A 27,432-nucleotide genomic window follows, 5' to 3' on the forward strand; every position below is an offset into this window, starting at 1 on the left:
GCTAGTCTAGTCACAGTGTCTCCCAGCAGGAGGTGCTGCAGAGAATAAGGCAGGAGCATTTGTTGTAGAGGCTGGTGCTATGAGGAAGCCACGGCTAGTCCAGGATTAGCCACTCCCAGCAAGACTGGGAAAAGCAGCAGCAGAAGAGAAGTGACTGGAGGGGCTGGGTGGGACTTGCTGCCTGACTTGTTCCCGTGGCTGTCGTACACTGATTGAGGGTGACACGCTGCTATGAGGGGTCATCTCTGCAGCTGCTCGAGGCAAGGCAAGGATGCAGCTAGACTTGGGCTGCCAACAAGAGACTTAATGAGATGACATCAACCCCCAGAGAGCTATCAACTGTTCATAGGTAAAGGCTCTGGCAGGCAAATGTGTTACAGGGTGCCTCTGCCCCAAGGCCTGTGTTAGCCTCTGTGTGGCGCAAGGCAGAGGGAGGCCTGCCAAGGACTTGGCATATGGCCAAGCCACAAGGGGCTGCTTGTCAGACATCGTGGCTCCTCTCTAAGATCTCTGAACCCCACAACAGGGGTGGGTTATGCTCTCCTCTCTCATGCTGCTGCCCAAGGAGTCAGAGACCCACCTGCGCCAAGAGGAGCGGCCCGCAATCTGCTCTAGCATGTCAGTGTGGCTTGCAGATGTCCAACAAGCTGCTGCCATAGTCCTTGGTTAGGCAGAATTTGGATGCCACATCCCCACCTTAAGAGAACAGTGAGTTAAATGTCATCAGCATCTGCCCTGCAGCTAGCTTTGTGCTGAAATCAGAGGTACAGGACAGAAACCTGCTCCTCGCTGTATCAGTCTATATCTAACCACTCTGGCCTCCTACCTCCCAGTTCCCATTCGAAGGCAACACATCAAACGGGTAGATGAGGAAACCAGGGGGCCACTGGTACCAATGTACCAGATGTTTCCTTCTGCCAGTATTCTTTAAATCCCCTCACCTCATTCCCAGCCCAGTGTGGCTCTGGTAACAATTATGCTGCCTCACTGAAGAGGCTGGTGCAGTCAGCTATGGGGTTAGCTGAAGCCACTGCACCAGTCTAATGGCCCACGTGTGGTTGGAGATCATTGCAGGCAGGGGCCTTCAGGCCTCTAGCCAGAGACCCCCTCACAGAGGGGGCAGCTGCCTGAGTCCTCCCCTCAACCCTCCCCCGTGCCTTCAAGGGAAAAAATCCCAGCCCCCAGGCACCTGTGCTCGCTGGCATTCCTCAGCTATTGCAGGGTAATCACTACCAGACAGCAGGGATGGAGCTGATTGAAAGCAGACCTAAGACGAATGAGAAGTTGCTTGAGCGGATGCTGTGGAAGGCAGCCCTTGGGCAGAGTGGGTGCTGGCCCCACAGGCCCCTCTCTGTTCCAGGGGACCCCTCTTTGCACCGCTGATCCCAGACCTGTCCTGCCCACGGTAGGGGGTGTCAGGCCCCGTGACTGAGAAGCCCCAGAAAGCCCCTGATCACAAACCACTGGAACAGGAAAGGACAAATGGAGCTGACCCAATTGACATTCATTTGCCTTAATGAAACAGTTTGTCTGTCCCCTTGCCAGCAGAGCCACCCAGCCAGGGCAAGGACCAGATGCCTGACTGGGCTGGCCCCCTAGAGGCCCATAAGCCAATTGCAAAGTCTGCCTCAGAGTCCAAATGCAGTTTTGTGTCACCAATAAAATAAAATGTGCTATGAAGTGGGCATGTACCAGCCTGAATTGCTGCAGCTGTAGCACAAATTGGTAGACAAGACCCCCCCCTTCAGCTGCCCCACCCCGCATGGTGCTGAACGGCAAGACCACAGCTGCAGGCTTGGGCCAGCCTCACATGCAGACCCTCCCAACCCTGCAAAAGGTGAGCATGAAACAAAGAGGAAAGAAGTAATAACATGGGGCGCTGCAGCGGCAGACATATAGGGGAGAGGCTAGCTGTGTTTTGGCCAGCAGGAGGTACTGTGGGAAGGAGATCAGGCTCTGTCCCAGGCAGCAGGGGCTGAAACAAAGGGGAAAGACCCTGCCATAGAGTACAGAAGTTTAGCAACCACCTTTCTCTGCTAGATGGCCACAGAGCCCCTTGTGTAGGGAGCAGCACCATTTCAGGCTTATTTCAGAGTGTTAGTCTGTATTCGCAAAAAGAAAAGGAGTACTTATGGCACCTTTAGAGACTAACAAATTTATTAGAGCATAAGCTTTCGTGAGCTACAGCTCACTTCATTGGATGCATTTTCCACCAAATGCATCCGATGAAGTGAGCTGTAGCTCACGAAAGCTTATGCTCTAATAAATTTGTTAGTCTCTAAGGTGCCACAAGTACTCCTTTTCATTTCAGGCTTAGTGTTTCTCTTTCAACCTTTCACATGCACTACCAACAGCACGTTGAAGGCTTTGCTGGAGAGGCCAGTGGGCCTGGGGAGAGAGGCTAATCAATGGCTCACAGCCAGGGTCCATGAGGAGGCTGGACTCTGAAGCTGGCTTCCTGAGAACGAATTACTCACTGAAAGGCCTTTGGTTTCAGGTTTGATTCCTTTATTCATTTAAGTAGGTTCCGCTGGAGTTGTAATGATACCCAAAATGCCTTGCATTTTTTTAACACTATGCAAATTATCCTAAAGGCAGTGACAGTGAGGCTGATGCTCTCGCAGGGCAAAACGTCAGCCTTTGTCTAAGTTGCACAGTATCCCTGGGGTTGGGGGATGGAGACCCTCATGTATAGACACACGGTAGTCTCGCCCAGCCACTGATGGACACTGTGCACCTCTGTAATCCACCCCGCCTACCTATGTAGGACATATGCCCCACACAGCTATCTGACTCTGCCCAAGAGGGAAGACAGCGTTTGACTTTGAGAGAAGCTGAGCAACAGCATGAATTGGTTTGGCCTGTACACAACTACGCTAGGATTTGGGCTGTACATTTACATTGAACCCCACATGCTGAGGACTCCATGATAACACTGATGAGAGGATTACATCCATTTACAAAGTTCCGTGGCCAGCTCCTTCTCACATCCCTGGGTGCTTGTCTGCACTGGGGACAGTAGCCATTGGGGAGGTCCACATTGTCACGCCTTCCTGTCCCTTCCCTCAGGGTCCAGAACCCCATAGGCAAAGTGTCCCTTCTGCACCTGCTAGGGGAACATACTCAATGACCCATACAACCTTAAGGGAGTCTTGGCCACACCAAGCAACTCCACAGCCGCTTCCCCACTCCCTTCTAGCTAGCTGAGCTCCCCTCTGCAGGCTGCTCTGCACTGCTGTCCTGTGAGCAGCGCAGCCCCCAAGGGCAGTTATTTTTAATGCTGCCACACACAGTTCTCAGAGGTCACAATTCCTCAGGGCTGTGGAGATAAATCTCTCACACTGACTTTTTTTTTCTTTGCAGTATTAAGCTCTTTTGTTTTTCAGAGTGGCATTTGATTTTATGCTGCTCACATAGGAACAAGTCTTTCTGTGTTTGGCCCCGGCAGGAATGGGATGGAGTTCAGAAAGGGAACCCCGAGGTTGACTCACAGGAAAGACTTTCAGACCAGCAGATGGCTCAGGCTATGGAGTCACCGCCCCAGAGGGAAGGGGTGAGAACCCCATTCATCTTGTGGGATGTTTAAAGCCACTAGAGAATGCATGACCGGGAACAATCCTGTCTTGGCCCCAGGGAGATGGTCTGGGTCATCTAACAGGCCTTTTCCATCCAGTCCAGGTTGGTCCAAAAGGAATCATCTGACACCTGATGTATGACAAAGTGGCTGATCTATGTTCCTTTTTCTCTTGGGCAGTATATGGTTTAAGACCCTGTTGAACCCCTCCTGATGCCAGGAACCTTCTCTCCATGTGACCTGCAAAGCCATCAGGATGCTCAAGGAGTGAAAGAAGGGATTTCAGTTACATCATTTCTCATTGCACAGTGACACCTCACTGTGACACAGGTGTAATCAGCAGGAACCCCATTTAGAAACTCCACGGTTTTACCTAGAGAGCAAAGATAGCTGCCAATTCAGCCAAGAGCTCCAGAGGGAGGAGCTACATGGGGTTCAAAGTAACTATGGAACCTGTTGGTGGGGACACTCCTCTGGTGTTCCCTCTTCCTTGTTTTCTTCCAGTGTAGAGTCAGGGGTTGTGTAGGAAGAGGAGCTGTTATTTGATTTATGCATGTCTGAGGGCTCCTTCTCCCAGGCTGAGAACAAGTAAAAGAGCTGCATCATACAGCTGCATTCGGAGAAGGGCATCTTGTGGAATCTCTAAACAGTCTGCATCTCTTGTGAGTGGGGAGCAGAGAACCCCCTAAAAGGAGAGGCAAAGAATGAGTCTTTGTAATCTTGACAAGCAGTCCCTCAGTGCCAGCTTATCTAGCTGTGCCAATGTTCCTGTACTGGCACATGAGAAGGTGCTTAAAGGTCTTCTTGAAAGTGGCATTACAGAGGGCATAGCAGGCTGGGTTGATGGTGCTGTTGACATAGCAGAGCCAGTACCCAATAGACCACACTGTCTCGGGTACGCAGGTCTCACAGAAGGTGTTAATAAGGACCATCACATTGTAAGGAGTCCATGTGAGAATGAAGGCAAGCAGGATGGCAAATATGGTTCTGGTGACTTTTTTCTCCCGGGCTGCCATCTGGCGCTTCTTACGCACCTGACTCCTGGCAATGCTAGCAAACTTCCTGGCAACATTGGCTGGGCGATTGTTTGAGAGGGTGTTCTGGGCAGAGGCAGCTGTCTTAGCTGGGACAATCTCAATGGCCGTGACGCATTCAGTACCAGTTTGCTTGGTGACGATCTTAATCTTGGACCACTTGGAGGTCGAGTTAACCCGTGGGTGGGCAGGGCTCCGCCCTTGCCCAGCTGGTAAGATTTCTGTCACCTGCTTCTCTTTTGTGGTCTGGGTGATGCTGACTGTGCTGGATTCATTGGAAGTCTCCTTCTCCTCTTGCTGACCAGCAGCCTCTGTCTGTGCTAAGGGTTGGTCCTCCAATTTACCATTCCTCACCTCCTCCTTCACCTCCAGCGCCCTCTTGGGAGAGGAGTTGTTGTTCTGTTTGATCAGTGGGCTCTTAAAGAAGCTGAGTGGCTTAGTCTTCTTCTCCTTCTTGCCCTCAGGCTTGTGCCGTCTCACTCTGCTCCTGCTGGCCAGTGAGATGTGAATGTACAGCACAGTCATGATGACCACAGGGAGGTAGAAAGCAGCGATGGCTGTACCAAAGGTCACGGCCGGATTAGATAGGAACTGGATGTAGCACTCCCGCTCAGGGACTGTCCTCTTCCCAACGATGAACTGCCAGAACAAGATGGCAGGCGCCCAGAGAACAAAGGACAATATCCAAGCTGCTGCAATCATCAGCCCTGCCATTTTGGTGGTCCTTCGAGCCGGGTAGGTCAGGGGCTTGGTGACACAAAAGTATCGGTCAAAACTGATGATGAGTAAGTTCATCACAGAGGCGTTGCTCACCACATAGTCCAGCGCCAGCCAGAGGTCACACACCACAGCCCCCAGCGGCCAATAGCCTTTGATGATGTAGACCGTGTAGAGGTTCATGGAGAAGACCCCAATGATCAGGTCAGCACAGGCCAGGCTGAAAAGGAAGTAGTTGTTCACAGTCTGGAGCTGGCGGTTCACTTTAATGGACAGCATGACCAGGATGTTCCCCACCACAGTGACCAGGCTGAGCGAGCCAGTTACCGTGGCAATGAAGACCAGCTCCACTGTTTTGTACTGGTTGGAAGGATGCTGCATGACCACTGCAGATCGGTTGCCATTGGTGAAGTTGTCATAGGTTAGATTGGCCATCTTCATCTGCCAGGGCTGAGCAGAGAGGTTATGCATGGATTCTGCAGTGGGGAGGGAGCGAAAGGAAGAATATTACACATAGGCACCCTTCTCCCTTCTGCCCTCCTTCTTCTGCAGTTGTGGGCTCCTTTAACCAAGTTTCCTACAAGTTTAACAGTATTTTTCTATGTATGTCGTCTTTGGTTTTGCAAAAAAGGATGGGACGGTTTTAGCCGCAATTTTATCTCTCCTATCACCCCCAGATCTCTTCCCATATCCTCTAGCTCCCCAGTGATACCCTTTTTGGCCCCGACTATTAGACTTTTAAAACAATGGAGATTCGTCAGCAGAGCTGTATAAGAGGACCCCAGGGCTGGAATAGCAGGGGGCAGAATAATGGGAGAGGAGCAGGAACACTGTAGGTCAGGACTGAGGCAATTAGACAGGGCATCTTGGTTTTCACAGGCCTTTCTTGTTATTACATCTATATTAATGAGCAAGGGAAATGATGCAGACTTAAGTCAAGAGGAGGCCAAATTTTGCTCACTTATACCCCTTACACTCCATTGGCTTTACTGGGATGGTACCAGTGTAACTCGCAGCAGAACAGGTCCAATCCCCTTCCTGCATACTGCACCCAGAGGAATGGAGTGAATTCAGGCCTCCTTCCCTCGCTCACAAGCTGGACAAAAGACTCTTGTTGCCTCCCCATAACTGAAGCTGTAGCTGAAAAGCCATCACTGTGAGAGCGTGGAGGGAGAGTCTGGGCTGAGTGAGCGATTTGCGCAGCCTGAGCAATTGTGTCTCTTTAAAACTCAGCATTTTCCCAGGCCAATGTTGTTTTTAGCTAATGCTTGAAAATCTCTTTGTGCTGTACCATGCCCATCTGCCCCTGCAGCCCTCTCCCCAGGAGTTGTTCATGGCAGCAGTTTGTGTTCCAAAGCAGAACAGCCTTGGAACCATCTCTCGGCTTTGTTTTTAATCATTGCATGAGATTATGGAGACACAAAAGCTCCAAAGGAAAGCTCTAAAGAGCAAAGCCAAAGGAAGGGTCCTGCTAACAGAGCTCCCAGCCCATCCTCAAGGCATTTGATATGGAAATCCTGCCCTCTGCTGTCTGCTTCTTGTACTGTGCTGGGTGACTCATCCTGAAAGGGCCCCTTGCTCCCTGCAAGACCCTGATGGGGCTACATGGATTCTGTGGGAAAATGAAGCAGAGTGAGAATGGCTTGGTGGGGTGGGAAGCTGCAGTGGCTCCTCTTCTGTGGCAAGCCCAAGCAGCAGGTTTAGGTCTCTTTGTGCCTCCTTGTCCTGCTGAAATGCCATTTTCAGCAGGTGTTTTACCAGACCTCAGAAGAGAGATGGAAACTGATGGTGAATGCAGGAAGTTTGGCCTTCTCTCTGAACAACCCCCCTACCATTCAGCCCAAAATTTTAAAAGGGAATTGGGTGCTTGTGAGAGGGCCAACCCAACAACCATGGAAGTGAACACAGCCAGTGTTTATCTAAAGGACAGGTCCAGCCTGGGCAGCAGCTGAGCAACCTTCTTCTCCATCTCCCCACTGGCCACTGATGTTCTTCAACCCTCAGGAGAGGTGCAGTCCAGGGGGTTGAACAACCGTGTTCATTGTAACAATTCTAGTGGCCTTAAGCCAGCTCCCCAGCCAGGGTAATGGTGAGCACTGGGCTGTCATGTATATGTCACTACCTCCGTTGTGTCCCTGTCTCATGTGGAACAGCCGGGGGGAGGGGTAGAGAAAGAGGATCACTAGGCCTTCATGACCACACTACAGACCCAAACAAAATAATGGGCTATACCAGGGCTTGGCATCCTGGGAAAGCTCATGCTGGGGTGTGGGGAGGACTCACGTGGGTCTCCAACAGCAAATGGCTCCCTCTGGAAATGAAGACCTAGAAGAGAGACAAGAGCAAACTCCTGATCAGGTAATGAGAGTGTGACCTGCAGCACTGAGAAACCCCTTTAGGAGATACGGCATCTGGGGCAAGCTCTGAACATCAGCATGTATCCAATAATATTCACTGTTCAACAAATGGCTGAATCGCCAGGCCCAGCTGATGGAATAAAGAGATGTGAGCATCACACCAAGTGACAGGTCTACATTGCAGCTGGGAAGGTCCTTCCCAGCACAGGTAGATAGACACTCGTCTGCTCAAGCTAGTGCACTAAAAATAGCCCTGTGCCTCAGCAGCCCAGGTGGCGGCTTGGGCTAGCCACCCAAGTACATACCCAGGGCCGTGGGCAGGACTGTACTCAAGTGCCTAGCCTGGACTGCCGGCCGTGCTGCTGGGCCACCAGGCTTTATTTTTAGCACATTAGCTTGAGCAGAGCTAACGTGTCTGCCTGCCTGCAGTGGCAAGCCCCTCCCAGCTGCTGTGTGCACATCCCCAAGGCCGGTTAGTCACTAGGGCTGACCAGCCATGCAGCATGCCAGCATCGGAGTGACAGACCAGACTACCAATGGGTCTGAGCGTGAGCCACACCTGTGCCCCAAAGGCCCTGTGTGAGCTGGAGAAGGTCTGCCTGTCTTGTGCTAGAAGTACAAATGCTCCTTGATCATCTGCTGCATCCCCCCTCCACATCACCCCATGTGCTGCCTGATCCTCTCTCATCAAAGTCCCCCCCCAGCAGTTGCTCCCCAACATCGTTCTCCCCCATAACACTCCTGCCCCTCATGCCTACTGACCTTCTCTATGCCTTCTGACAGCCACACACGACGTCTAGAAAGATGTCCCACTCAATCTTTAGCATGCTCTTGTAACCTGCAGGAACTGTGCAGAGTCCCAGCCACAGAGGGGGCTGAATGCAGCTCTCCCCATCCTCTCATTGCACAGACACTGGGTACCCACCATCGATATCAGGACCCTTTCATTCCCACACTGCACTCACTGTCCCCCAGGAGAAACTCAGGGACAGAGGCTGCACCTTGGGCAGAGCTGCATTTAACCCCCTGGCACACCATCTTGCTCGATGTCTGATTTTCAGAGTCTCATGAGCAAATAGAACTAATGAGCCAGCCACTTGGGCTATGTCTACACCGCAGTCAGACACCCCCCATTGGCCCGCACCAGCTGACTCAGGCTCCTGGAGCTCCACCTTGCAGGGTTCTAGAGCCCCGCCTCCATCGCAAGCCTGAGCATCTACACTGCTATTAAACAGCCCTTAGCCCAAGCCCCACGAGCCCATGTCAGCTAGCGTGGGCCAGCCACTGGTTTTTAACTGCAGTGTAGTCATACCCTGAGTGACTAACGCATAGCTGCACCTGATAAATATTTCACTAAGGAGTGGATCCATTGCAGTCTGATTAACCCAACCAAGATTCACTCTGGGCTGGGACTGTTGGCCTCTCACCCCACAGCTTAGTGTCAAGACCCTCCATTCCCTCCAACAAGAGAAAGAGGGATTATCTAGCCCCCACCTCCCCCGCATTGGACAGACCTGCCTGCATGGGGATTATCCCTACCCCAGCAAACAAACACATGCACACCCTAAGCCAATGTGGCTCACTCACTAGACATGGCTCTGCTTTCTGGGTCACACTGTCAGCCTGGAGCTACAATTATTTAGTTTGGCTGCAGGCAGCTCTTGCAGAATGTTAATGGGATGAAGAAATCCCTGGCACCTTTAACTCCTTGAGCAGCCCTTGCCCCCTTCCCAGGGGAGCCACTGAGACATCAGGTCTCATTATGCCAGCTTGGTACCAGCAGGAAAGAGAACAGGCCACTGACAACCTGGGACTATTTCCATCTCCTTCACTGAGCCATCAGAAGTCCCATAATTATTGCATGAATAAACCGGGGCAAGCGTGACTCTTTGAGGACTGCCTGAGAAAGCAGCCAGCACCATGACTCCACAGCCCACACACAACTGTAAGTGAAACTCAGGAGACTCCATGCAAAGTGGCCTGGCAGGGGCAGAATCTACAGGTACCTATTACATAGTGTATCTGGAGACCTGAGGGAAAGGAGTGACTGTGAGAGCTGCAAACCCTGGTAAAGGAAACAGTTCCTGTCTGATTCACACCCCAAACTGGTCTGCTGCACCTACCGAGTCTCACACCCTGCCTGCCCTTGGCCACAGACAATGCTTCGGTACGTCTAGAATGCAGCCTGGGCCAGACACTGTGGCAGTGAGAGACCATTGCCTCTCACGGTATTTCTAGCCGAGTTCTACAGAGCCACACATTCTGGAGAGTTCATTAAAGCAGCAGAATCTTTGTGGGCTTCGCCCTGTGTAGCTGATAGAAGCTCGACCTACCCTAACTGAAGCCCACCTAACCTGCCCCAAAGGCTGTTAAACCCATTTCCTGGTAGAGGCCTGATTCACTGGAGCCCACTGGGGGCTACTTGGGGAAAATGGGGTCCTAGATCTGGTGCACTAACTAGGCATTGGGCTAGAAGAGCTTCAGTGTCATTAGCCATGACAGGATCCAGTCAGACACTAGAGAGCACAAGGCTGAGGAGGGAAGAGAGGGAGCCAAAGGAGAGTGCCCCATGAGACCTGACCTGATTTGCGGACAAATAAAATGTTTTACAAGAGCCTTCCCGATGCAAAGTGGAAAATCAGATTCAGCTGCTGTCCTCAGTGGGAGAGGGGTTGGGAACTCAAACCTCTGAGATCAGGAGTCACAAAGCAACTGGGCTGGTGCTTGAAGGAGCTTTAGAGCACAGGAATACAGCGAGCACCTTGAGCCAAAAGGAACAGAGAGGATAAAACCTCGCCCAGCCCTGGGACAGGGGAGGAGGCGCTGGAGGAGGCCCCTCCCTGTGGCTGGATGATGCTCTCTGAAGAGTCCCACCTCTTGGTTTTATGAAAGTTCATTGTGAAAGTGGTAACAGGAAAGCAAGCAACACCTAGACACCCTCCCGCTACTGGGGCCTTCTCACTGGCTCTCTGAGCCAGACGCATCACGGAAGCAGCTCCCATATTCAACGGACGTGCTAATCCTGCCTGGTGCACCGGAGCCTTTGGCACCATGGATCACCGAGAGGCTGCTCCCCCCCCCAGCACTAGATATATATGGAGTTCTCAAAGATGGCTCCATTCATCCATTGGATACGAAGCCCAGAGACCTGCAATGGGTTTCTCCTCTCCCCAACTGGGGCTGTCCCAGGGGATTTGATCCTAGCACCTCTTATTTATCATGAGTGTGAGGCCACTAAGGGAGGACCGAGCCATGTCACAGGCTCACATGCCATCTTGACAGATGCAGACTAGCAGTGCAGCCACAGTGCTTTGGGAGCCTGCAAATAGAGCAGCTGCTACAACTTAGCCCAGGTCAGCAAGGAAGCATTTTGAGGCCCTGTTGTAACAATGGTCACTTTACCCACTGCTTGCTAACGGTGAAACTGGGGCATAGGCTCAGGATCCTGCTTGACTCCTCACTGCTTCTAGAGACACAGGTAACCTGTTACCTCTGGGTTGCCAAATGACTATGATCAATCATTCCTCTCCGGTGCACCCCTGTGACAATGATCCATGCACTGGCTGTGGCAAGTCCCCCTGCCTGGGTTTGACACCAGGGGCTAGTTCACAATGACCAGCACCTAAGCAAGACTGACTGACGTCCTCACATCAGCACTCACGCTGACCTGGCTGCCAGCCGAGTTCCAGATCCAGGTCAAGGTCCTAATCTTCATCTGCAAAGCCCTGAACGAGCCGCGGCACGGTTACCTCAGGGGCCTCTCTCTCTCCTTTCCTCACTGCTCTCACTGAGCAAGACTGAGACACTGGCCACACCCAGGTTTAACTTTGAAACAGTCAGGGGCAGGGCCCAGGACTATGGAAAAAATACTGCGGCCTGCATCTCAGCACCTGCAGAGCACTCTATAAGGGACAGCTAGTTCCCAGGGGCCTGGGATCGAAGGGAAAATCAGGCCCCAACACAGAAGGGATCAATTGCTGACCGCTGTGGATGGAAAGAAAGTGGAATGGTTCCTGAGGTGGGCTGTGTCTGTGGCCTTGGGAGCTATGCTATGAATGAATACCAACACTTCTCCAGCTGGATCCTATCCCCCACGGGGTGTTTAATGCCGTCTGTTCATCATTAGAGTGATTAAGTGCCCTGTGCCCCTCTGAAGGCACTTGACCTGCAGTTTTGAAGGCTGGGCCCATGGGGAAGTAACAAACTGGGCCCCTAGTGTAACAAAGTGACACACAACGCTGCGTGTTAGGCTCCGTTACAGCCCTGCAGACAAGTCTCCTGGATGCAGGCAAAGTCATGCAGAGACACACAGCACCTGGGGTACCACACAGGCCTAGCAAAGTTACAAAGACCCAAACTGAGCTCCCTCCTCAGCTCAGGCCACAGGTGCTTACCATGCAGGGGCTCACTCCTGGTATTTATCCATTCAACACCCCCAGCTCTGGGGTTCCATCCCCAGGCCAGCTCCCACCTCAGCCCCTTCTGCCCTGGATCATTCTAGCAGCTTGGGCTTCAGCCCGAAGGAAATACAAGTCAGGCACAATTGGCTGGTTTATGCTGACGTCCGTACACCGGGGCCCCACAGAACGGCCTCAGCTGTCTAGAAGTTAACACACTGGCCTGGGAGGGAGGAGTCTGGCTCCTTTCCTCAAGGGGTGGGAGGAGGGACACAAATTCACTCAGTAAAGCTCAAAACAAATGCCCATCTTTAGCAGGGTCCATACTAATACGTGTGAGCGTCTTCTACGGGCTGATTTGCATCTCGGCAGAACACACCATCTGAGCTGCTGGTGGTGCACAAGCCCAAGGAGAAAAGCGAATGGTGCCACCTGGGCCCTGTCTTGTTTTGGTCTCAGTGACACCTCGGTGATCAAGAGTGACTTCATTTAACTCAGTGGAGTTGTTGTGGATCTCCAGCAGTGTGACAGACAGAATTTGGCCCATTCTCTTTCCTTCTTTCCCTGTGACTGCCCCACCTCTCCCAAAAAACAGAAATATGAGATCAGAGGATGGGAGAGTCCATTTCAGTGCTACTCACCAGAGTCACAATCTCCCCAACAGGGGTACTTCCCTATTACCCTCCACTTCCCAGACCCGTGAAAGCCACTTACTGGGCATCTCCAACATTACTGCTCAAGAACTAGGACCCTGCACAGACCGGATTGCTGAGTGCCGGCTGCCATCATTTTCTCAGCTCGTGAGCACGGCCTATGGCTGGGGTGGCTGGGGGTGGGGATGGGGGGGCGCTGTTCTGCCTGCCCTGTTCCTGAGCTCTTCTCTGCCCCTCACTCTGCAGCCACCCTAGGATACATCAGCTGAATCACCAGCTGTGCTGCTTGAAAAGCTCTGAGGCTCAGCATGTGCTGGCTGTAGGCACAGGGCACCCAGGGTCCAAAGTGCCCCCCGGGACTGGACTGGCAGCTTTCCCAGCTGATATTCACTTTAAACGCAGACAATTCTTTCTGTTTCAAAGTCTAGAGACGTTCATGCGGCAGGTGCTACTGGAGGGAGAGCTGGTGAGAGGGAAGGAGCTGGGGATCGGGGCTGGGTGATGGGAAATGGGCTGTGGAGAGGTAGGGGCCGGGCACTGGTGACTAGGAGGGCAGCGATGCCTGGGATACTCTCTCTATGGAGGGCACTTTATGGAAAAGCCTGAGGAACTTGAAGCTAGACAATGCGGGGGAGGCAGGAGTGAGATCTGGGTGGGGACTGCAGTGGGCCTGCTTCCCCTCAATATCCCAGCATTCCTGTGTTAAAGGAAAACACTCTCCTGTCCCTCAGGGCAAGTTGACTCCTAAGTGTATTATCCTTCTCTTCATAAAAAGAAAAGGAGTACTTGTGGCACCTTAGAGACTAACAAATTTATTAGAGCATAAGCTTTCGTGAGCTACAGCTCACTTACCCCATCTCCCCCCTCCCCCACGTCCTACAGGCTTTCTTGCCCTTTGCTCATCTTTTGTCTTACTTACCCCCCCCTTGCATTTTTCACTCCTCCTCCCCCCACTTTCATTTCCTTCTCTCCTCCGTCTCATTCTCTGGCTCCATCTCCCTCTCTTTATGCCTCTCCTCTGTCTGCTGCCTCCTCTCTGCTCACTAACACAGGAGTCAGAGGGAAGATGCAGTCTTGGCTCAGACCAAATGGAATTTTGAAAGGGTTCGCAGGGATGACAACCAGCAGGAGCCATAAACTTCCATGCCAATTGGATTTGCTCCCTGCACTCCCTGTCACTCATCCAGTGCATGCAGCGGATGCTCTCCCAGACTCACTTTCATCAACAAGCTGGAACAAACTCAATTTTTGTCCTCATGCCTCTCTTGGCTTTTCAGCTGCAATTTATGAGTTGTTTTCTCTCCTGCTGCCCTTATGCTCCTGAGAGTCCTTGCAGATAAGATCCATCTAGGTCTTTCTGTGGCCCCCCACCAACACAAGCACCTCACAGACCTGACAGGGAAGGCCTAGCCCCATTTTACAGATGGGAAATTGATGCAGGGAGAAAGCCTTACCCAAAGAGTTTAGATTTTAAGCTCTCTGAGGCAGGGTGTTCTGTGTTTATCCAGCACCTAGCACACTGGGGCTCTGATCCCTGAATGGAGCCATCAGTGCTTTGGCAATACGAACAACAAGACATACAGGGAACCTGAGCAAACCATGTCTTCAGAGTGCCAGTCCATCACCTTAACCTCAAACCGATTCCTCCTCCAGCTGTCTGGCCAGCTAAGTATTAATCCTCACATGCCTCAGGATGGGATCTTCAAGCTTGGGGAAAGCGTTGGAGGGGGGGTTTCATTCAGTTGTAGAACCATATTCTCCACATCAGAAGAATGTTTTGCCCTTTTCTTGAGACCAAAAAACACGTTTGAAGTGGTTTTAAAGGGGATTAGATCTGCATGGGGGAGGAGGTTTATTTCCCCAGAGGCTGAGAGCTGTAGACTGTCAGGAGGTCGGGGATGGGGGAGGTGCAGATAAGCTGCTATTTAAACTTTTGCTCTTGTAACTTGTGTCAGAGATGCACAGAGCTTTGAGAAGGTGCCCCATTGTCAAGTAAATAATGCAAGCAGTCACCAGTCCACTGGGAGGTGGGTAAGAATGATAAAAAGCCCACAGTATTATTAATTATCCTTCTGTACAAAAAAATGAAATAAACACAGTTATTTCATTCAGTGCAATTATCTCCTCGGCAGCAGCTGAACACTTTGCCCAGTGCACTACGTGTGATCAAGAATGCAGAGCCTTTGTTTCAGTCCATATATGTCAAAGGAGTCAGGGCTCCATAAACACCGTATTATCCTACTTCTAACAGTCGATTTACCACTTCACTTTCTAATGCACATGAGCAAATGCATTGTGATCCTAAGAGATCATCTTGTCCATGGAAACATGAGTGGCAGTGTGTGGATGGCACCTCATTCTTGGTGAATGACCCCTGGAAGAAACTATCAAGTGAAGTGAAAAGAAAAGGAGTACTTGTGGCACCTTAGAGAATAACAAATTTATTTGAGCATAAGCTTTTGTGAGCTACAGCTCACTTCATCAGATGCATTCGGTGGAAAATACAGTGGGAAGATTTATATACACACACAGAGAACATGAAACAATGGGTTTTATCATACACACTGTAAGGAGAGTGATCACTTAAGATGAGCTATTACCAGCAGGAAGGGGGGGAGGAGGAAAACCTTTTATGGTGATAAGCAAGGTGGGCCATTTCCAGCAGTTAACAAGAACGTCTGAGGAACAGTGGGGGGTGGGGTGGGGTGAGAAATAAAATGGGGAAATAGTTTTACTTTGTGTAATGACCCATCCACTCCCAGTCTCTATTCAAGCCTAAATTAATTGTATCCAGTTTGCAAATTAATTCCAATTCAGCAGTCTCTCATTGGAGTCTGTTTTTGAAGTTTTTTTGTTGAAGGATAGCCACCCTCAGGTCTGTAATCGAGTGACCGGAGAGATTGAAGTGTTCTCCAACTGGTTTTTGAATGTTATAATTCTTGACGTCTCTTTTGTGTCCATTTATTCTTTTATGTAGAGACTGTCCAGTTTGACCAATGTACATGGCAGAGGGGCACTGATGATGGCATATATCACATTGGTAGATGCGCAGGTGAACGAGCCTCTGATAGTGTGGCTGATGTGATTAGGCCCTATGATGGTATCCCCTGAATAGATATGTGGACAGAGTTGGCAACGGGCTTTGTTGCAAGGATAGGTTCCTGGGTTAGTGGTTCTGGTGTGTGGTGTGTGGTTGCTGGTGAGTATTTGCTTCAGGTTGGGGGGCTGTCTGTAAGCAAGGACTGGCCTGTCTCCCAAGATCTGTGAGAGTGATGGGTCATCCTTCAGGATAGGTTGTAGATCCTTGATGATGCGTTGAAGAGGTTTTAGTTGGGGGATGAAGGTGATGGCTAGTGGCGTTCTGTTATTTTCTTTGTTGGACCTGTCCTGTAGTAGGTGACTTCTGGGTACTCTTCTGGCTCTGTCAATCTGTTTCCTCACTTCAGCAGGCGGATATTGTAGTTGTAGGCATGATAGAGATCTTGTAGGTTTTTGTCTCTGTCTGAGGGGTTGGAGCAAATGCAGTTATATCATAGAGCTTGGCTGTAGACAATGGATCGTGTGGTGTGATCTGGATGAAAGCTAGAGGCATGTAGGTAGGAATAGCGGTCAGTAGGTTTCCGATATAGGGTGGTGGTTATGTGACCTTCGCATATTAGCACCATAGTGTCCAGGAAGTGGATCTCTTGTGTGGACTGGTCCAGGCTGAGGTTGATGGTGGGATGGAAATTGTTGAAATCATGGTGGAATTCCTCAAGGACTTCTTTTCCATGGGTCCAGATGATGAAGATGTCATCAGTGTAGTGCAAGTAGAGAGGGGCATTAGGGGACGAGAGCTGAGGAAGCGTTGTTCTAAGTCAGCCATAAAAATGTTGGCATACTGTGGGGCCATGAGGGTACCCATTGCAGTGCCGCTGATTTGAAGGTATACATTGTCCCCAAATGTGAAATAGTTATGGGTGAGACAAAGTCACAAAGTTTATGCTCAAATAATTTGTTAGTCTCTAGGTGCCACAAGTACTCCTTTTCTTTTTGCGAATACAGACTAACACACAGTTGCTACTCTGAAACCTGTCAAGAGAAGTAGTGAATTCTCCATTTCTTCATGTCTCCAAATCAAGACTGGCTGCCTTTCTGAAAGATCAGATTTACTCATACACAAATTACTGGGCTCAATACAGAGGTAACCATAGAGGAAGGTGAAATTCTAGGCCTGTGTTATGCAGGAGAACAGACTAAATGATCTATGGTCCTTTCTAGCCTTAATCTATGAAGCATTCATTTTATTGCGCATCAAACAACATGTGTATGCTCATGGCATAACTGGCCACATGACACCAGTTGTCATTGGACTACTGAATGTATTCCTTCCAAAGTGTTTCATACTTGCCTCTGAGGTGCTGCCACTGTTCAAAAACAAGCAAAAAAATCACTGAAATTTTTCACTCTTTGTTCTCAGAAATGGCTGAGCTGTGTATTTGCTATTTTCGACAAAATCATTCCTGGTCTGATAATAAACAGGCCAAATTTCAGCTAACAATAAGAGATTAAATTAGAACCTTTGAAAAATGACCGTTTGGAATTAAACTGTTTTGGAAACAGGTGTCACTGCAACTATCATTTTACAGCTCAGTAAACTAAGGCACAGAGAATGAAGTGACTCACCCAGGGTCACGCTGCAAGCATGTGGCAAAGCTGGTACTAGAACCAGTGCTGTAACTAGGTATTGTAGCACATGGAACAATCAAGCATATTGCGCCTCCTACTACAGCCCTGAATGGGACTATTCTTAATCCCGCTCCCGCCCTGCTCTGCAATACCCACTCCCACTCGATCCTGCATTGTTTGTTGAATTTTTATCCTGCTCCCACTATTATGGCAGTGGGTCCGGTGGGACACACGGGATCTCAGTCCCCCTGCAGAGTTCTACCCCCTATTGTGTTTTTTATCATCCATCGCATTTTTCCGCCCTCTTCTCCGGCTTTGTACCCTGAGCAGCTGCCTCACTCGCCCACCTTGGTTACCACCTTGTTAGAACCCAACATCGATGTGTAGGCCACTGTTCTAATCACTAGACAAAGCTGCCTTCCCTCGAAGTATTGCTAAAACCCAGCCCTGGTATCAGTAGCCACAGACTGAGAAGGCACCAGAGAAGAGAGTCCTACCTTGCAGGCCCCTTTGTTACTTAGTCCTGGGCCCATCTGCATCCAGCCCTAAATGCCCCTCAATCTGACTCACAGCCCCCTTGCTATTCCAACTTGCCCTCCTCGGGTCCCTGAACATTGCACACATCTCAATTCCAATTTGCAGCACCACCTGCTATTCCAGTACTGGGGGTCCCTCACCTCAGCTCTGCCCAATGCACCTTAAGCTTGATACACCTCGCCCCTGCAATTCCAGTCCGGCTTTCTCTTCTGACCAGAGACAAACAGTTCTGCTAAACTGCATGGTGGCTTTGTCTTGGAGCTAAGTGAAGATTCATTCATTTTTGATCAGCACAGGATTTGAAGCTAGCACATAGATTAAACATACTTCCATGTAATGTATCTGCTCAACAAGAATCATCATCAGAAATAAAGACAAACTCTAATAAATTTGTCAGAGGGACATATACATATGGGTATGAGATGAATTAGATAAACCAATTAGTTTCTCAAAGGCATATGAGTGTAATCGCCTCCCAGAGGAGATCGGCTTCTGATCTGGGCTTATTAAATCAAGACCTTTAGAGGAAGAGCAAAGCCTGAAAGATGCTGAGCCCTATGTACTCCCTTCCTCCCCAACAGTGATGGGGCTGATGTATTTAATTACAGTTCACATATCTGAACCTCTGATATCACATGGGATAAGGCACAAACCTATTCATAAATCTTAATAAGAAGCTACCCTGACACATTCCAAGTCACAGAAAACCCTCCCGTCAGCCACTCCTCCCCTCCAGGAATCCTGGAAGAACAGGTAAGTTTGTGACACAGTCTGAAAGGCTCCAAATAGGCTTATAACAAATCAAAGCAGGAAGCAATAACAGAGAGCTGGACCCCTGGCCAAGAACAATTTCAGCTCCAGACCCCTTACAATTACACCACACCCTCTGGGAATTGTGGATTTTGCAATACTCCATGGAGAAAAAGGCATCTGTCAGAAAGCCAGGTCTCCAATAATTTAGTGCTTTGTAGGTGAAAATGGCATCTTCAACTCCACCCAGAAATCCTCCGGCAGTCACACGACCCCCAAGGCTAGCCATCACTTTCAATTTCCAATGTCCCCACTCCATCCTGGCAACAGAAGGGGGATACCATAGGCAGCATCATGGCTGCTCACAGATTTGGGCCTTTGCAAGTAGACTGTATGACTGTCCACTAGCAGTGTTTCTCAGCCTTTTTGGTACCAGGGACTGATTGATGCCTTCCTAACTGTGTCAGGAGATCTCAGGGACTGGTGCTGGTTCATGGGCTGGTTGCTGAGAAACACTCCACTAGAACACCAGGTGGAAGCCTTTTCCTAAAAATCTGGGGTTGGAACAGACTTTCAGAGGTCTCCTTTGGGAACCCTTGCCCTGACATCCACAAAAATAAAAGGAGTACTTGTGGCACCTTAGAGAATAACAAATTTATTGGAGCATAAGCTTTCGTGAGCCAGAGCTCACTTCATCGGATGCATTTGGTGGAAAATACAGAGGGGAGATTGATATACACACCCAGAGAACATGAAACAATGGGTTTTATCATACACACTGTAAAGAGAGTGATCACTTAAGATAAGCCATCACACAGCAGGGGGGGAAAAGGAGAAAACCTTTCATGGTGACAAGCAAAGTAGGCTATTTCCAGCAGTTAACAAGAACATCTGAGGAACAGTGGGGGGTGGGGTGGGGGAAGAAATAACATGGGGAAATAGTTTTACTTTGTGTAATGACTCATCCATTCCCAGTCTCTATTCAAGCCTAAGTTAATTGTATCCAGTTTGCAAATTAATTCCAATTCAGCAGTCTCTCCTTGGAGTCTGTTTATCAAGTTTTTTTGTTGAAGGATAGCCACCCTCAGGTCTGTAATCGAGTGACCGGAGAGATTGAAGTGTTCTCCAACTGGTTTTTGAATGTTATAATTCTTGACGTCTGATTTGTGTCCATTTATTCTTTTATGTAGAGACTGTGACCAATGTACATGGCAGAGGGGCATTGCTGGCACATGAAGGCATATATCACATTGGTAGATGCGCAGGTGAACGAGCCTCTGATAGTGTGGCTGATGTGATGATGTGACAGAGACAAACACCTACAAGATCTCTATCATGCATTCCTACAACTACAATACCCACCTGCTGAAGTGAAGAAACAGACTGACAGAGCCAGAAGAGTACCCAGAAGTCACCTACTACAGGACAGGCCCAACAAAGAAAATAACAGAACGCCACTAGCCATCACCTTCAGCCCCCAACTAAAACCTCTCCAACGCATCATCAAGGATCTACAACCTATCCTGAAGGACGACCCATCACTCTCACAGATCTTGGGAGACAGGCCAGTCCTTGCTTACAGACAGCCCCCCAACCTGAAGCAAATACTCACCAGCAACCACACACCACACAACAGAACCACTAACCCAGGAACCTATCCTTGCAACAAAGCCCATTGCCAACTCTGTCCACATATCTATTCAGGGGACAAACCATCATAGGGCCTAATCACATCAGCCACACTATCAGAGGCTCGTTCACCTGCGCATCTACCAATGTGATATTTCCAATCATGTGCCAGCAATGCCCCTTTGTCATGTACATTGGTCAAACTGGACAGTCCTCTACGTAAATTGTTATGTCTACACATTGTTTCATTTCTCTGGGTGTGTATATCATCTCCCCTCTGATTTTCCACCAAATGCATCCGATGAAGTGAGCTGTAGCTCACGAAAGCGTATGCTCAAATAAATTTGTTAGTCTCTAAGGTGCCACAAGTAGTCCTTTTATTTTGTGAATACAGACTAACAGACTGCTACTCTGAAATTCTCAGGTTTCAGAGTAGCAGCCGTTGTAGTCTGTATTCTCAAAAAGAAAAGGAGTACTTGTGGCACCTTAGAGACTAACAAATTTATTAGAGCATAAGCTTTCGTGAAGTGAGCTGTAGCTCACGAAAGCTTATGCTCTAATAAATTTGTTAGTCTCTAAGGTGCCACAAGTACTCCTTTTCTTTTTACTCTGAAATCTGACATCCACCACACCTGTGTCCCTGCACATCCCTTTCCTCAGACCCATGGCCTGGGATCTCCAGAGGTAACACAGTTGTGGGATTCATTGTGCTGTGTTGGTCCCAATTATCCCATGTCCTGCTGACCAGGTGCATGATTCCAGCAGGGGTCCCTTTTCCTTAGGAGCTTAGCTCCAGCATGTCCGTCTTTGGCCATCACACTCTGATGGCATTAGATCCAGCCGCCACTAGATGGCACTCTTGTTTCTGACAAAAATGAAACAATCCTTTCTCCAGCTGTGATAAAGTGAGGTTAAAGGTGGGGTTGAGTCAGTAGCTCTGGTCTGGTCAGCATGGTTCTGCTGTAGCTTTGATCTGATTAGTGTGGGAATGCTAGAGCTCTGCCCCAGCTGGATCTGGGAAAGCTGCAGAGTAAGTCCTGTAGGGCTTCTACGCTGCAATTAAAAAACCGCGGCTGGCCCGTGACAGTTGACTCGGGCTAAGGGGATGTTTAATTGCTGTGTAGATGTTTGGGCTCATGCTGGCTGCAGCCCAAGCTCTGAGACCCTCTCACCTTGCAGCCTCCCAGAGCCTGGGCTCCAGCCCAAGCCTGAACGTCTACACCGCAATTAAAAGCCCTGTAGCCTGAGCCCCATGAACCTGAGTCTGCTGTCACAGGCCAGCTGTGGGTGTTTAATTGCAGTGCAGAGGTAGGGTTTGATATTGACATATTTTGGTGTGGTGATGAGGAGAAAGAACTTGCACTTTTCCAACAGTGCTGGTGCACTTCATGGCTTCACTGGAGCCATCTGGCACAGTACGTGTGGGGAAGCCATGGGGAAATCTAGCTCTCTCTTTATCTATGTATGCTTTCTACATCACTCATCACCAGGACATTGGACAGTAACAGTAATGTATCTAGGTGAAGTCAACCCCAGGTAAGGGGGATAGTGCTGATCTCACCTCAAGGTAGAAGCTACCTGCCCTTGTCTTCACCAGGATTTTGCAGTGAGAGAGCTAATCTACATTAGTGATCCCACAGTAAGAATACCCCTTGTTTAGCAATGAAGACAAAGCCACAGTGCCTGGGACACTGATTCCAACATGTGCAGCTGAAGAAAGTGTTTGTTGCAGTTATAGCATTGACGGTTAAAGGTCGGGGGTTAATGAAAGGTCAGAACAAATCAGGTTTCATATTTTGGTTAGAGACAGAGACAAAGGAATTTGCCCAAAGCTGTAAAGGCCCCAGCAAGAGTCATTTCACCCTGATTCCCAGCCTTTTGCTGTTTATCTCTGTTCTCCTAAAAGTGCCGAGAGGGTAAAAATCTAATGGGATTAGTTCTGTCATGTTAAACTGCAAATGCAATGCAGGTTTTAGCATTAGCACAGGCAGATAACTAAGCTCTGAGGAAAGGAGGGGAAAGGGAGAGGGAGAAAGGAAGAGAGCAAGAAAGAAGAGTGAGGGGAAGAGAATGATAAAATGAGTATTTGTTTATGGAGTGTTTGTGTGTGTGTGACACGAGAGAGAGAGAGAGAGAGAGAGAGACTGAACTGAGTGATGGTTTGTAGTGATAATAGCTTTATCTAATAGTCATTAATTAGTTACTGAGTCATGGCACTGCTTTACATGTAGCGAGCGATTGTTCTAGTTGACAGATTCACACCCCTGAGAAAGTGTGAAAATGTAGCTCTTTGATACCAGTAATAGGCACCTTGGCAATATGATAGATAGACAGAAGGAATAAAGAATGTGATTCTATTCCTAGCAAAGTGAATTGGCCAGATTTCATACAGGCAGGGACGGTTCAGTGCTTGATGGTGTCAGACACAAGTGCCAGTGATCTCTGGATAATTAACATGTGGAAATAAATGGAAAGACAGAGAGGGAAAAGTAAAGGTGAATCAATAGTTCACCAGCATTCAATTGTATTTGCTCATTTAAAATGCAGTCACTCCTCTTGCAGTGTCAGGAATGCCCCGGACTTGGCAGTTTCATACTGGAGGCATCCCTTTTAACTCCTTACCCATCTATAAACAATAGATCAGTGAAAGAGTTGTAAGAATTACTCGCTGCAAATAATTTATAGCATGGGGTAGGGCATTTTTTTTCATTGAGTAATAATTCATGATTTTTTCCTATTTATGACCAATTCTGAGAAGTGAAAACAAAATTACTGCACTATCATGACTGAGCTGAAAGTCTCTGACAGTATTACCTGGAGCAATACATACACATGCTGTTTGTCATCAGTCTTTAAGACTCCCACTCCTCCAAACCATATGGGCAACGCCAAGTATTCAGGTGACTGGAAGGTCTGATTGTGGGCAGGCTGCAGGCAGGGAGACAGGCTGATGGCACTCGTGGTTCATTAGGAAGACTGGTTGAATGGTGGCAGGAGGGAGGGTTGAGAATTACAGTTCTACTTGATTGATTTATTTTTCAGTTTTTAAAAAGGCGCCCATGAAAGTTGCCTGCTGGCGACAATAGAGCATGTTCGTTAAAATCATATCAAATTAATTAATCAAAGCAAATGAATTAGTATTAATTTATTCCATTTCAGTGCTCAGAACAGTGCTAGGCACCTCTCTGTATAAGTAAACAGGCATGAGCCTCTAAGCAAATGGCTTTCCCCATCCTGCTCCTAACAGTGATATAATATTAAAGCTAAGGTGAAACTTTATTATCAGTTGAGTTAAAACCCCATTGGACATTGATAGGTGTGAATTCACCCTTCAATTAACATACATTTAAGTATAAGCCATTACCTAAGACAAATGGAACTCACGAAAGCTTATGCTTAAATAAATTTGTTAGTCTCTAAGATGCCATAAGTACTCCTTTTCTTTTTGTAAGTACAGTGTGACCCTGGAAAAAGCTAGAGACTTTTTGAGTCTGGTGTTGGCTAATGGTGCTTGCAGGCTATAAGCTAAGAAACCATTCCATTTCTTCTTAGTTCCTTCTGCATTCAGAGACACAGGCCTTTGTACATTCCTGTAAATAAGCAAGATGGCATCAAAGAAAATCCCACAATCTAACAAACAATCAAACATCCCCAGGGCCCTAAATTTTTACTAGCTGTCACCTCAAATAGGAGCACCACAGGATCCACTTTCCAAGGAGAGAGCTTGTGAGCTGGTATTCCTATTGACCCAAGATGGAGCAAATAATGGGGGTTCTTGCAGAAATCACCAAGCGCCAACAGGATTTCAAACAAGCCCCAAAACAGGAGCTGAAGATATCACAAAAGGTTTAAACCAAAGCCTGGAGGTTTTACAAAGGAACTAAAACAGAATCTGGAGGCTGAGGGTTGCCTTGCAGTCAGAGGTCAAATCTCTGTTGGAGCAACTACAAAATGTCCAGACAGGTTGGGAAGCCCAGCTGCAAATCTCCCAGGCTAAAATGGCAAGACAGAAAAGAGGTGACCAACAACCTAAGTTCCATAGACCAGATGTTTTTCCATAAAATATTGGATACCAGGCAATCTGTAGCCAACCTGGAACTTGCTACCAGAGATGAGCTGCAGATAGGACTTAAGAACTGAAAATTCAGCTCCAGAAGGAAATCAAAGGGTCACAGAACACCATGGAAGGCAGCCACCTGGGTGAGAAATTGAGCCAGCCAGAGGACTTGGGTAAGACCAGACCAACAATTTTCTACCCATTTGTAACTCACAGAGGTCCAAAGGGGAGAGATTGGGCTGTCCCAGCTCAAATAATGCAAAAGCCCCACTATCTTGGAGGGGAAAACTCCCTGGGAAGCTTATTTGGTTCAGTTCAACTTTATAGCTCAAATAAATGGCGGGGAGGAGGGACAGAAAGGGGGCTTACTAGCAGCCAACTTTGGTGACCCAGCTCTGATGGTGCTACAGAACTTACCGCCAGAAAAGGGACTGAGTTCTCCAAACCTGGTACAAGCCCTGAACATATGGTTTATAGCTAAGCTGCCCAGGGCACAGCTGAGATCTAGAAGGAGAGGGAAAGAAGAAACCCCTCCTTAACTGGCAGAGGACCTGTAGAGATGTATGTTCCTGGCATATCCAGGTACAACCAGCCTTCCAGAATAGGCTGGCAATGGACCAATTTATAGATGTTCAGCTGGACTTGGATTCGCAGATCAAGATCAGCAAAAGGAGGCCAAAGACACCCCAGGAGGCTGTGGAATTTGCCCCAGAACTTGAATCTTTCCTTGAGGCCATGCACCAGAAGAGTAAGCAGCTAGTTGTGAGGATGATGGAAGCTGATTGCCATAACACCTGGAAGTACAGTTCTGTGCCTAATATATATGATGAAGGAGGGGATTCTAATCTGTTTAATGACCATATTGAACAATTAGAACAAATGATCTATTTGGTTTGTAAAACAAGGGAAATTAGCAATAATGCAAAAATTAAAGGAAATGGTTCAGTTAAATGCTGGTACTGAAAGAAAATTGGCCACAAAAAAAATCGCAATAAATTAAAGTCGGGCCAAGACAGACTGTCATAAGTGTCTAGTTAAAGCGGCTCTCCCATTCAGGAAATGGGGGGAGCACCAAGCTGAAGGAGCAAAGCTTGGAAGAGGTACAAGGATCAGCCCCACAGGTTTTGTTTATATCTGGGCAGCTAAAGGGCAATAATGGGAGTTTGGCTATTGAGGGCATATCAGGATGTGTGATGAGTATAGGGATAGTGGACGCTGGCTCAAACATAATAGTTATTAGACCAAACACACTAAAAAGGCTAGGAAACAAGGGAACTTGTTCACCAGAACTGAACCATCTGATTGATCTGAATGGAGACAGTGACTGGGTAAAGGGCAACCATCTAAAAAGTGGGAAAATTGGGTTTGAAGATTGGACCTCTGAAATTCAAGCAAGAAGTCTGGATGGCTGAAATAATGGATGAGCTAATAATTGGCTTAGATTTCATTATAGCTAATAATTGTGGAATCAGTGCTAGGAAGGGTGTCTGACAAATACAGTCTGTGGAAATTCCCTTGAAAGATATGGCCCAGGTGAGTCAATGGTTTGTAGGCAACTGGTATGCAGTGAACAAATTGTCCTGCCCATGCGGGCAGAAACCACTATAACAGAAACCTACTGTGCTAGCTTTCCAGAAAGGGAAAGATGGCAAGTAGTTGAAACCTGTCTTGAGACCAAGAGTCTTGGGGGAATCTTAGCTGAATCAGGACCAGGTTCCTGTTCCTTGGCTGAATGTTAGTGACAGGCAGCACATAGTAAAAGAAGGGAAATCATTTCAATGGGCTGCGGGGTGTGATTTTGCATTTTCATAGGTGAAAAAGCTCTTGTGACTTAATCTGTCTTGGGATATCCATGTTTCAAAACCCTTTCATATTGGACACAGATGCAGTGCTTCCAGTTATGGGGCAGGATGTCAGCTTGGTTTGCCCCCTGAATCTAAGAGTATTGCGTGTGGAAGTGAGGCTAGAAAAGTTGTTTCAGAGGTGAATCCCCCAGTCAGACAGAGTAGGTAGATTATGCCTCAGACAGCAAATTCCTGAGAAACAATACATTAGAATATAAGAACAGCCAAAGATCCATCTTGCCCAGTATCCTGTCTTCCGACAGTGGCCAATGCCAAGTGCCCCAGAGGGAATGAACAGAACAGGTAATCAAGTGATCCATTCCCTGTCGCTCATTCCCAGCTTCTGGCAAACAGAAGCTAGGGACACCACCCCTGCCCATTCTGGCTAACAACCATTGATGGACCTTTCCTCCATGAATTTATCTAGTTATTTTTTGAACGCTGTTAGAGTCTTGGCTTGACCTTCACGACATCCTTTGGCAAGGAGTTCCACAGGTTGACTGTGAGTTGTGTGAAAAAATACTTCTTTTTGTGTTCCTCAGGCTGACTGAAAGGGATCCCTCCTTGGCATTTGACAGGAAGTCCAGGGAGAAAAAAGCCCCAGATCTGGTTGAGAACAAAATTTGTTTATGTTGTTGATGTGAAACTATCCTGACAGAAAGATACTGTACATATGTAAATATGTAACCATGTATTATTTTTAATTTGTTAAATTATTTATTTTTTTCTGTTTGGGATGGGTTGTTGTTAGGTGTCACCATTTTAGGCCTCATCGGGATGATAAGCAAAGCTGAGATGGGGGTGTTGTTATGAGCTGAATGAAACCTTGTTATGGGTTGAGTTAAAACCCCATTAAGACTTCCCACCTAACAGTAAGCATAAGCCCCCACCTAAAACAAAAGGCATGTGTGAACTCACCCAGGAGCTCTTGGCTGAGTATTGTTTTGGGTATGTGTGTGTGTGTGTGTGTGTGTGTGTGTGGGAAGAGAGATCTCACAGAAACTGAGAACAGAGGAGAACCGGCAGAGAGAGAGACAGCCTGATAAGCTGAAAGCATGGTGGCTGACCCTGGATGAAACCTGGAAAGAGGCTTATTGACCAGGGGAGCAGGCTAAAACAGTGCTCTTTCTGCTGTGAGCAAAAGAAGCTGTTTCCTGCTATTTGATTCCTCTGCACTCAGGATGTTGTGCCTTCTTTGTAAATAAACACAACTGC

The 27,432-nt window shown here is 48.3% G+C and overlaps 1 protein-coding gene across 4 annotated transcripts in view; it reads right to left on the reverse strand.

Moving 5' to 3' along the window:
• Nucleotides 1-3,513: 3,513 nt before the first annotated feature.
• Nucleotides 3,514-27,432, reverse strand: part of CHRM4 (cholinergic receptor muscarinic 4) — a 43,389-nt gene continuing 19,470 nt past the window's right edge. For 2 of the 4 annotated variants that reach the window (XM_038407020.2, XM_038407018.2), the window contains exons 2-3: nt 7,558-7,650; nt 3,514-5,801 (exon numbers count right to left, since the gene is read on the reverse strand). In XM_038407020.2, the coding sequence (XP_038262948.1) occupies nt 4,321-5,801; nt 7,558-7,585 (1,509 nt within the window). In that variant the 5' untranslated portion in view covers nt 7,586-7,650 and the 3' untranslated portion in view covers nt 3,514-4,320. The remainder of the gene's footprint in view (nt 5,802-7,557; nt 7,651-27,432) is intronic. The other 2 variants (XM_038407019.2, XM_043516769.1) reach the window with 2 other exon arrangements.

The sequence above is a fragment of the Dermochelys coriacea genome, chromosome 6 (assembly GCF_009764565.3).
Source record: "Dermochelys coriacea isolate rDerCor1 chromosome 6, rDerCor1.pri.v4, whole genome shotgun sequence".
Lineage (NCBI taxonomy): Eukaryota > Metazoa > Chordata > Testudines > Dermochelyidae > Dermochelys > Dermochelys coriacea.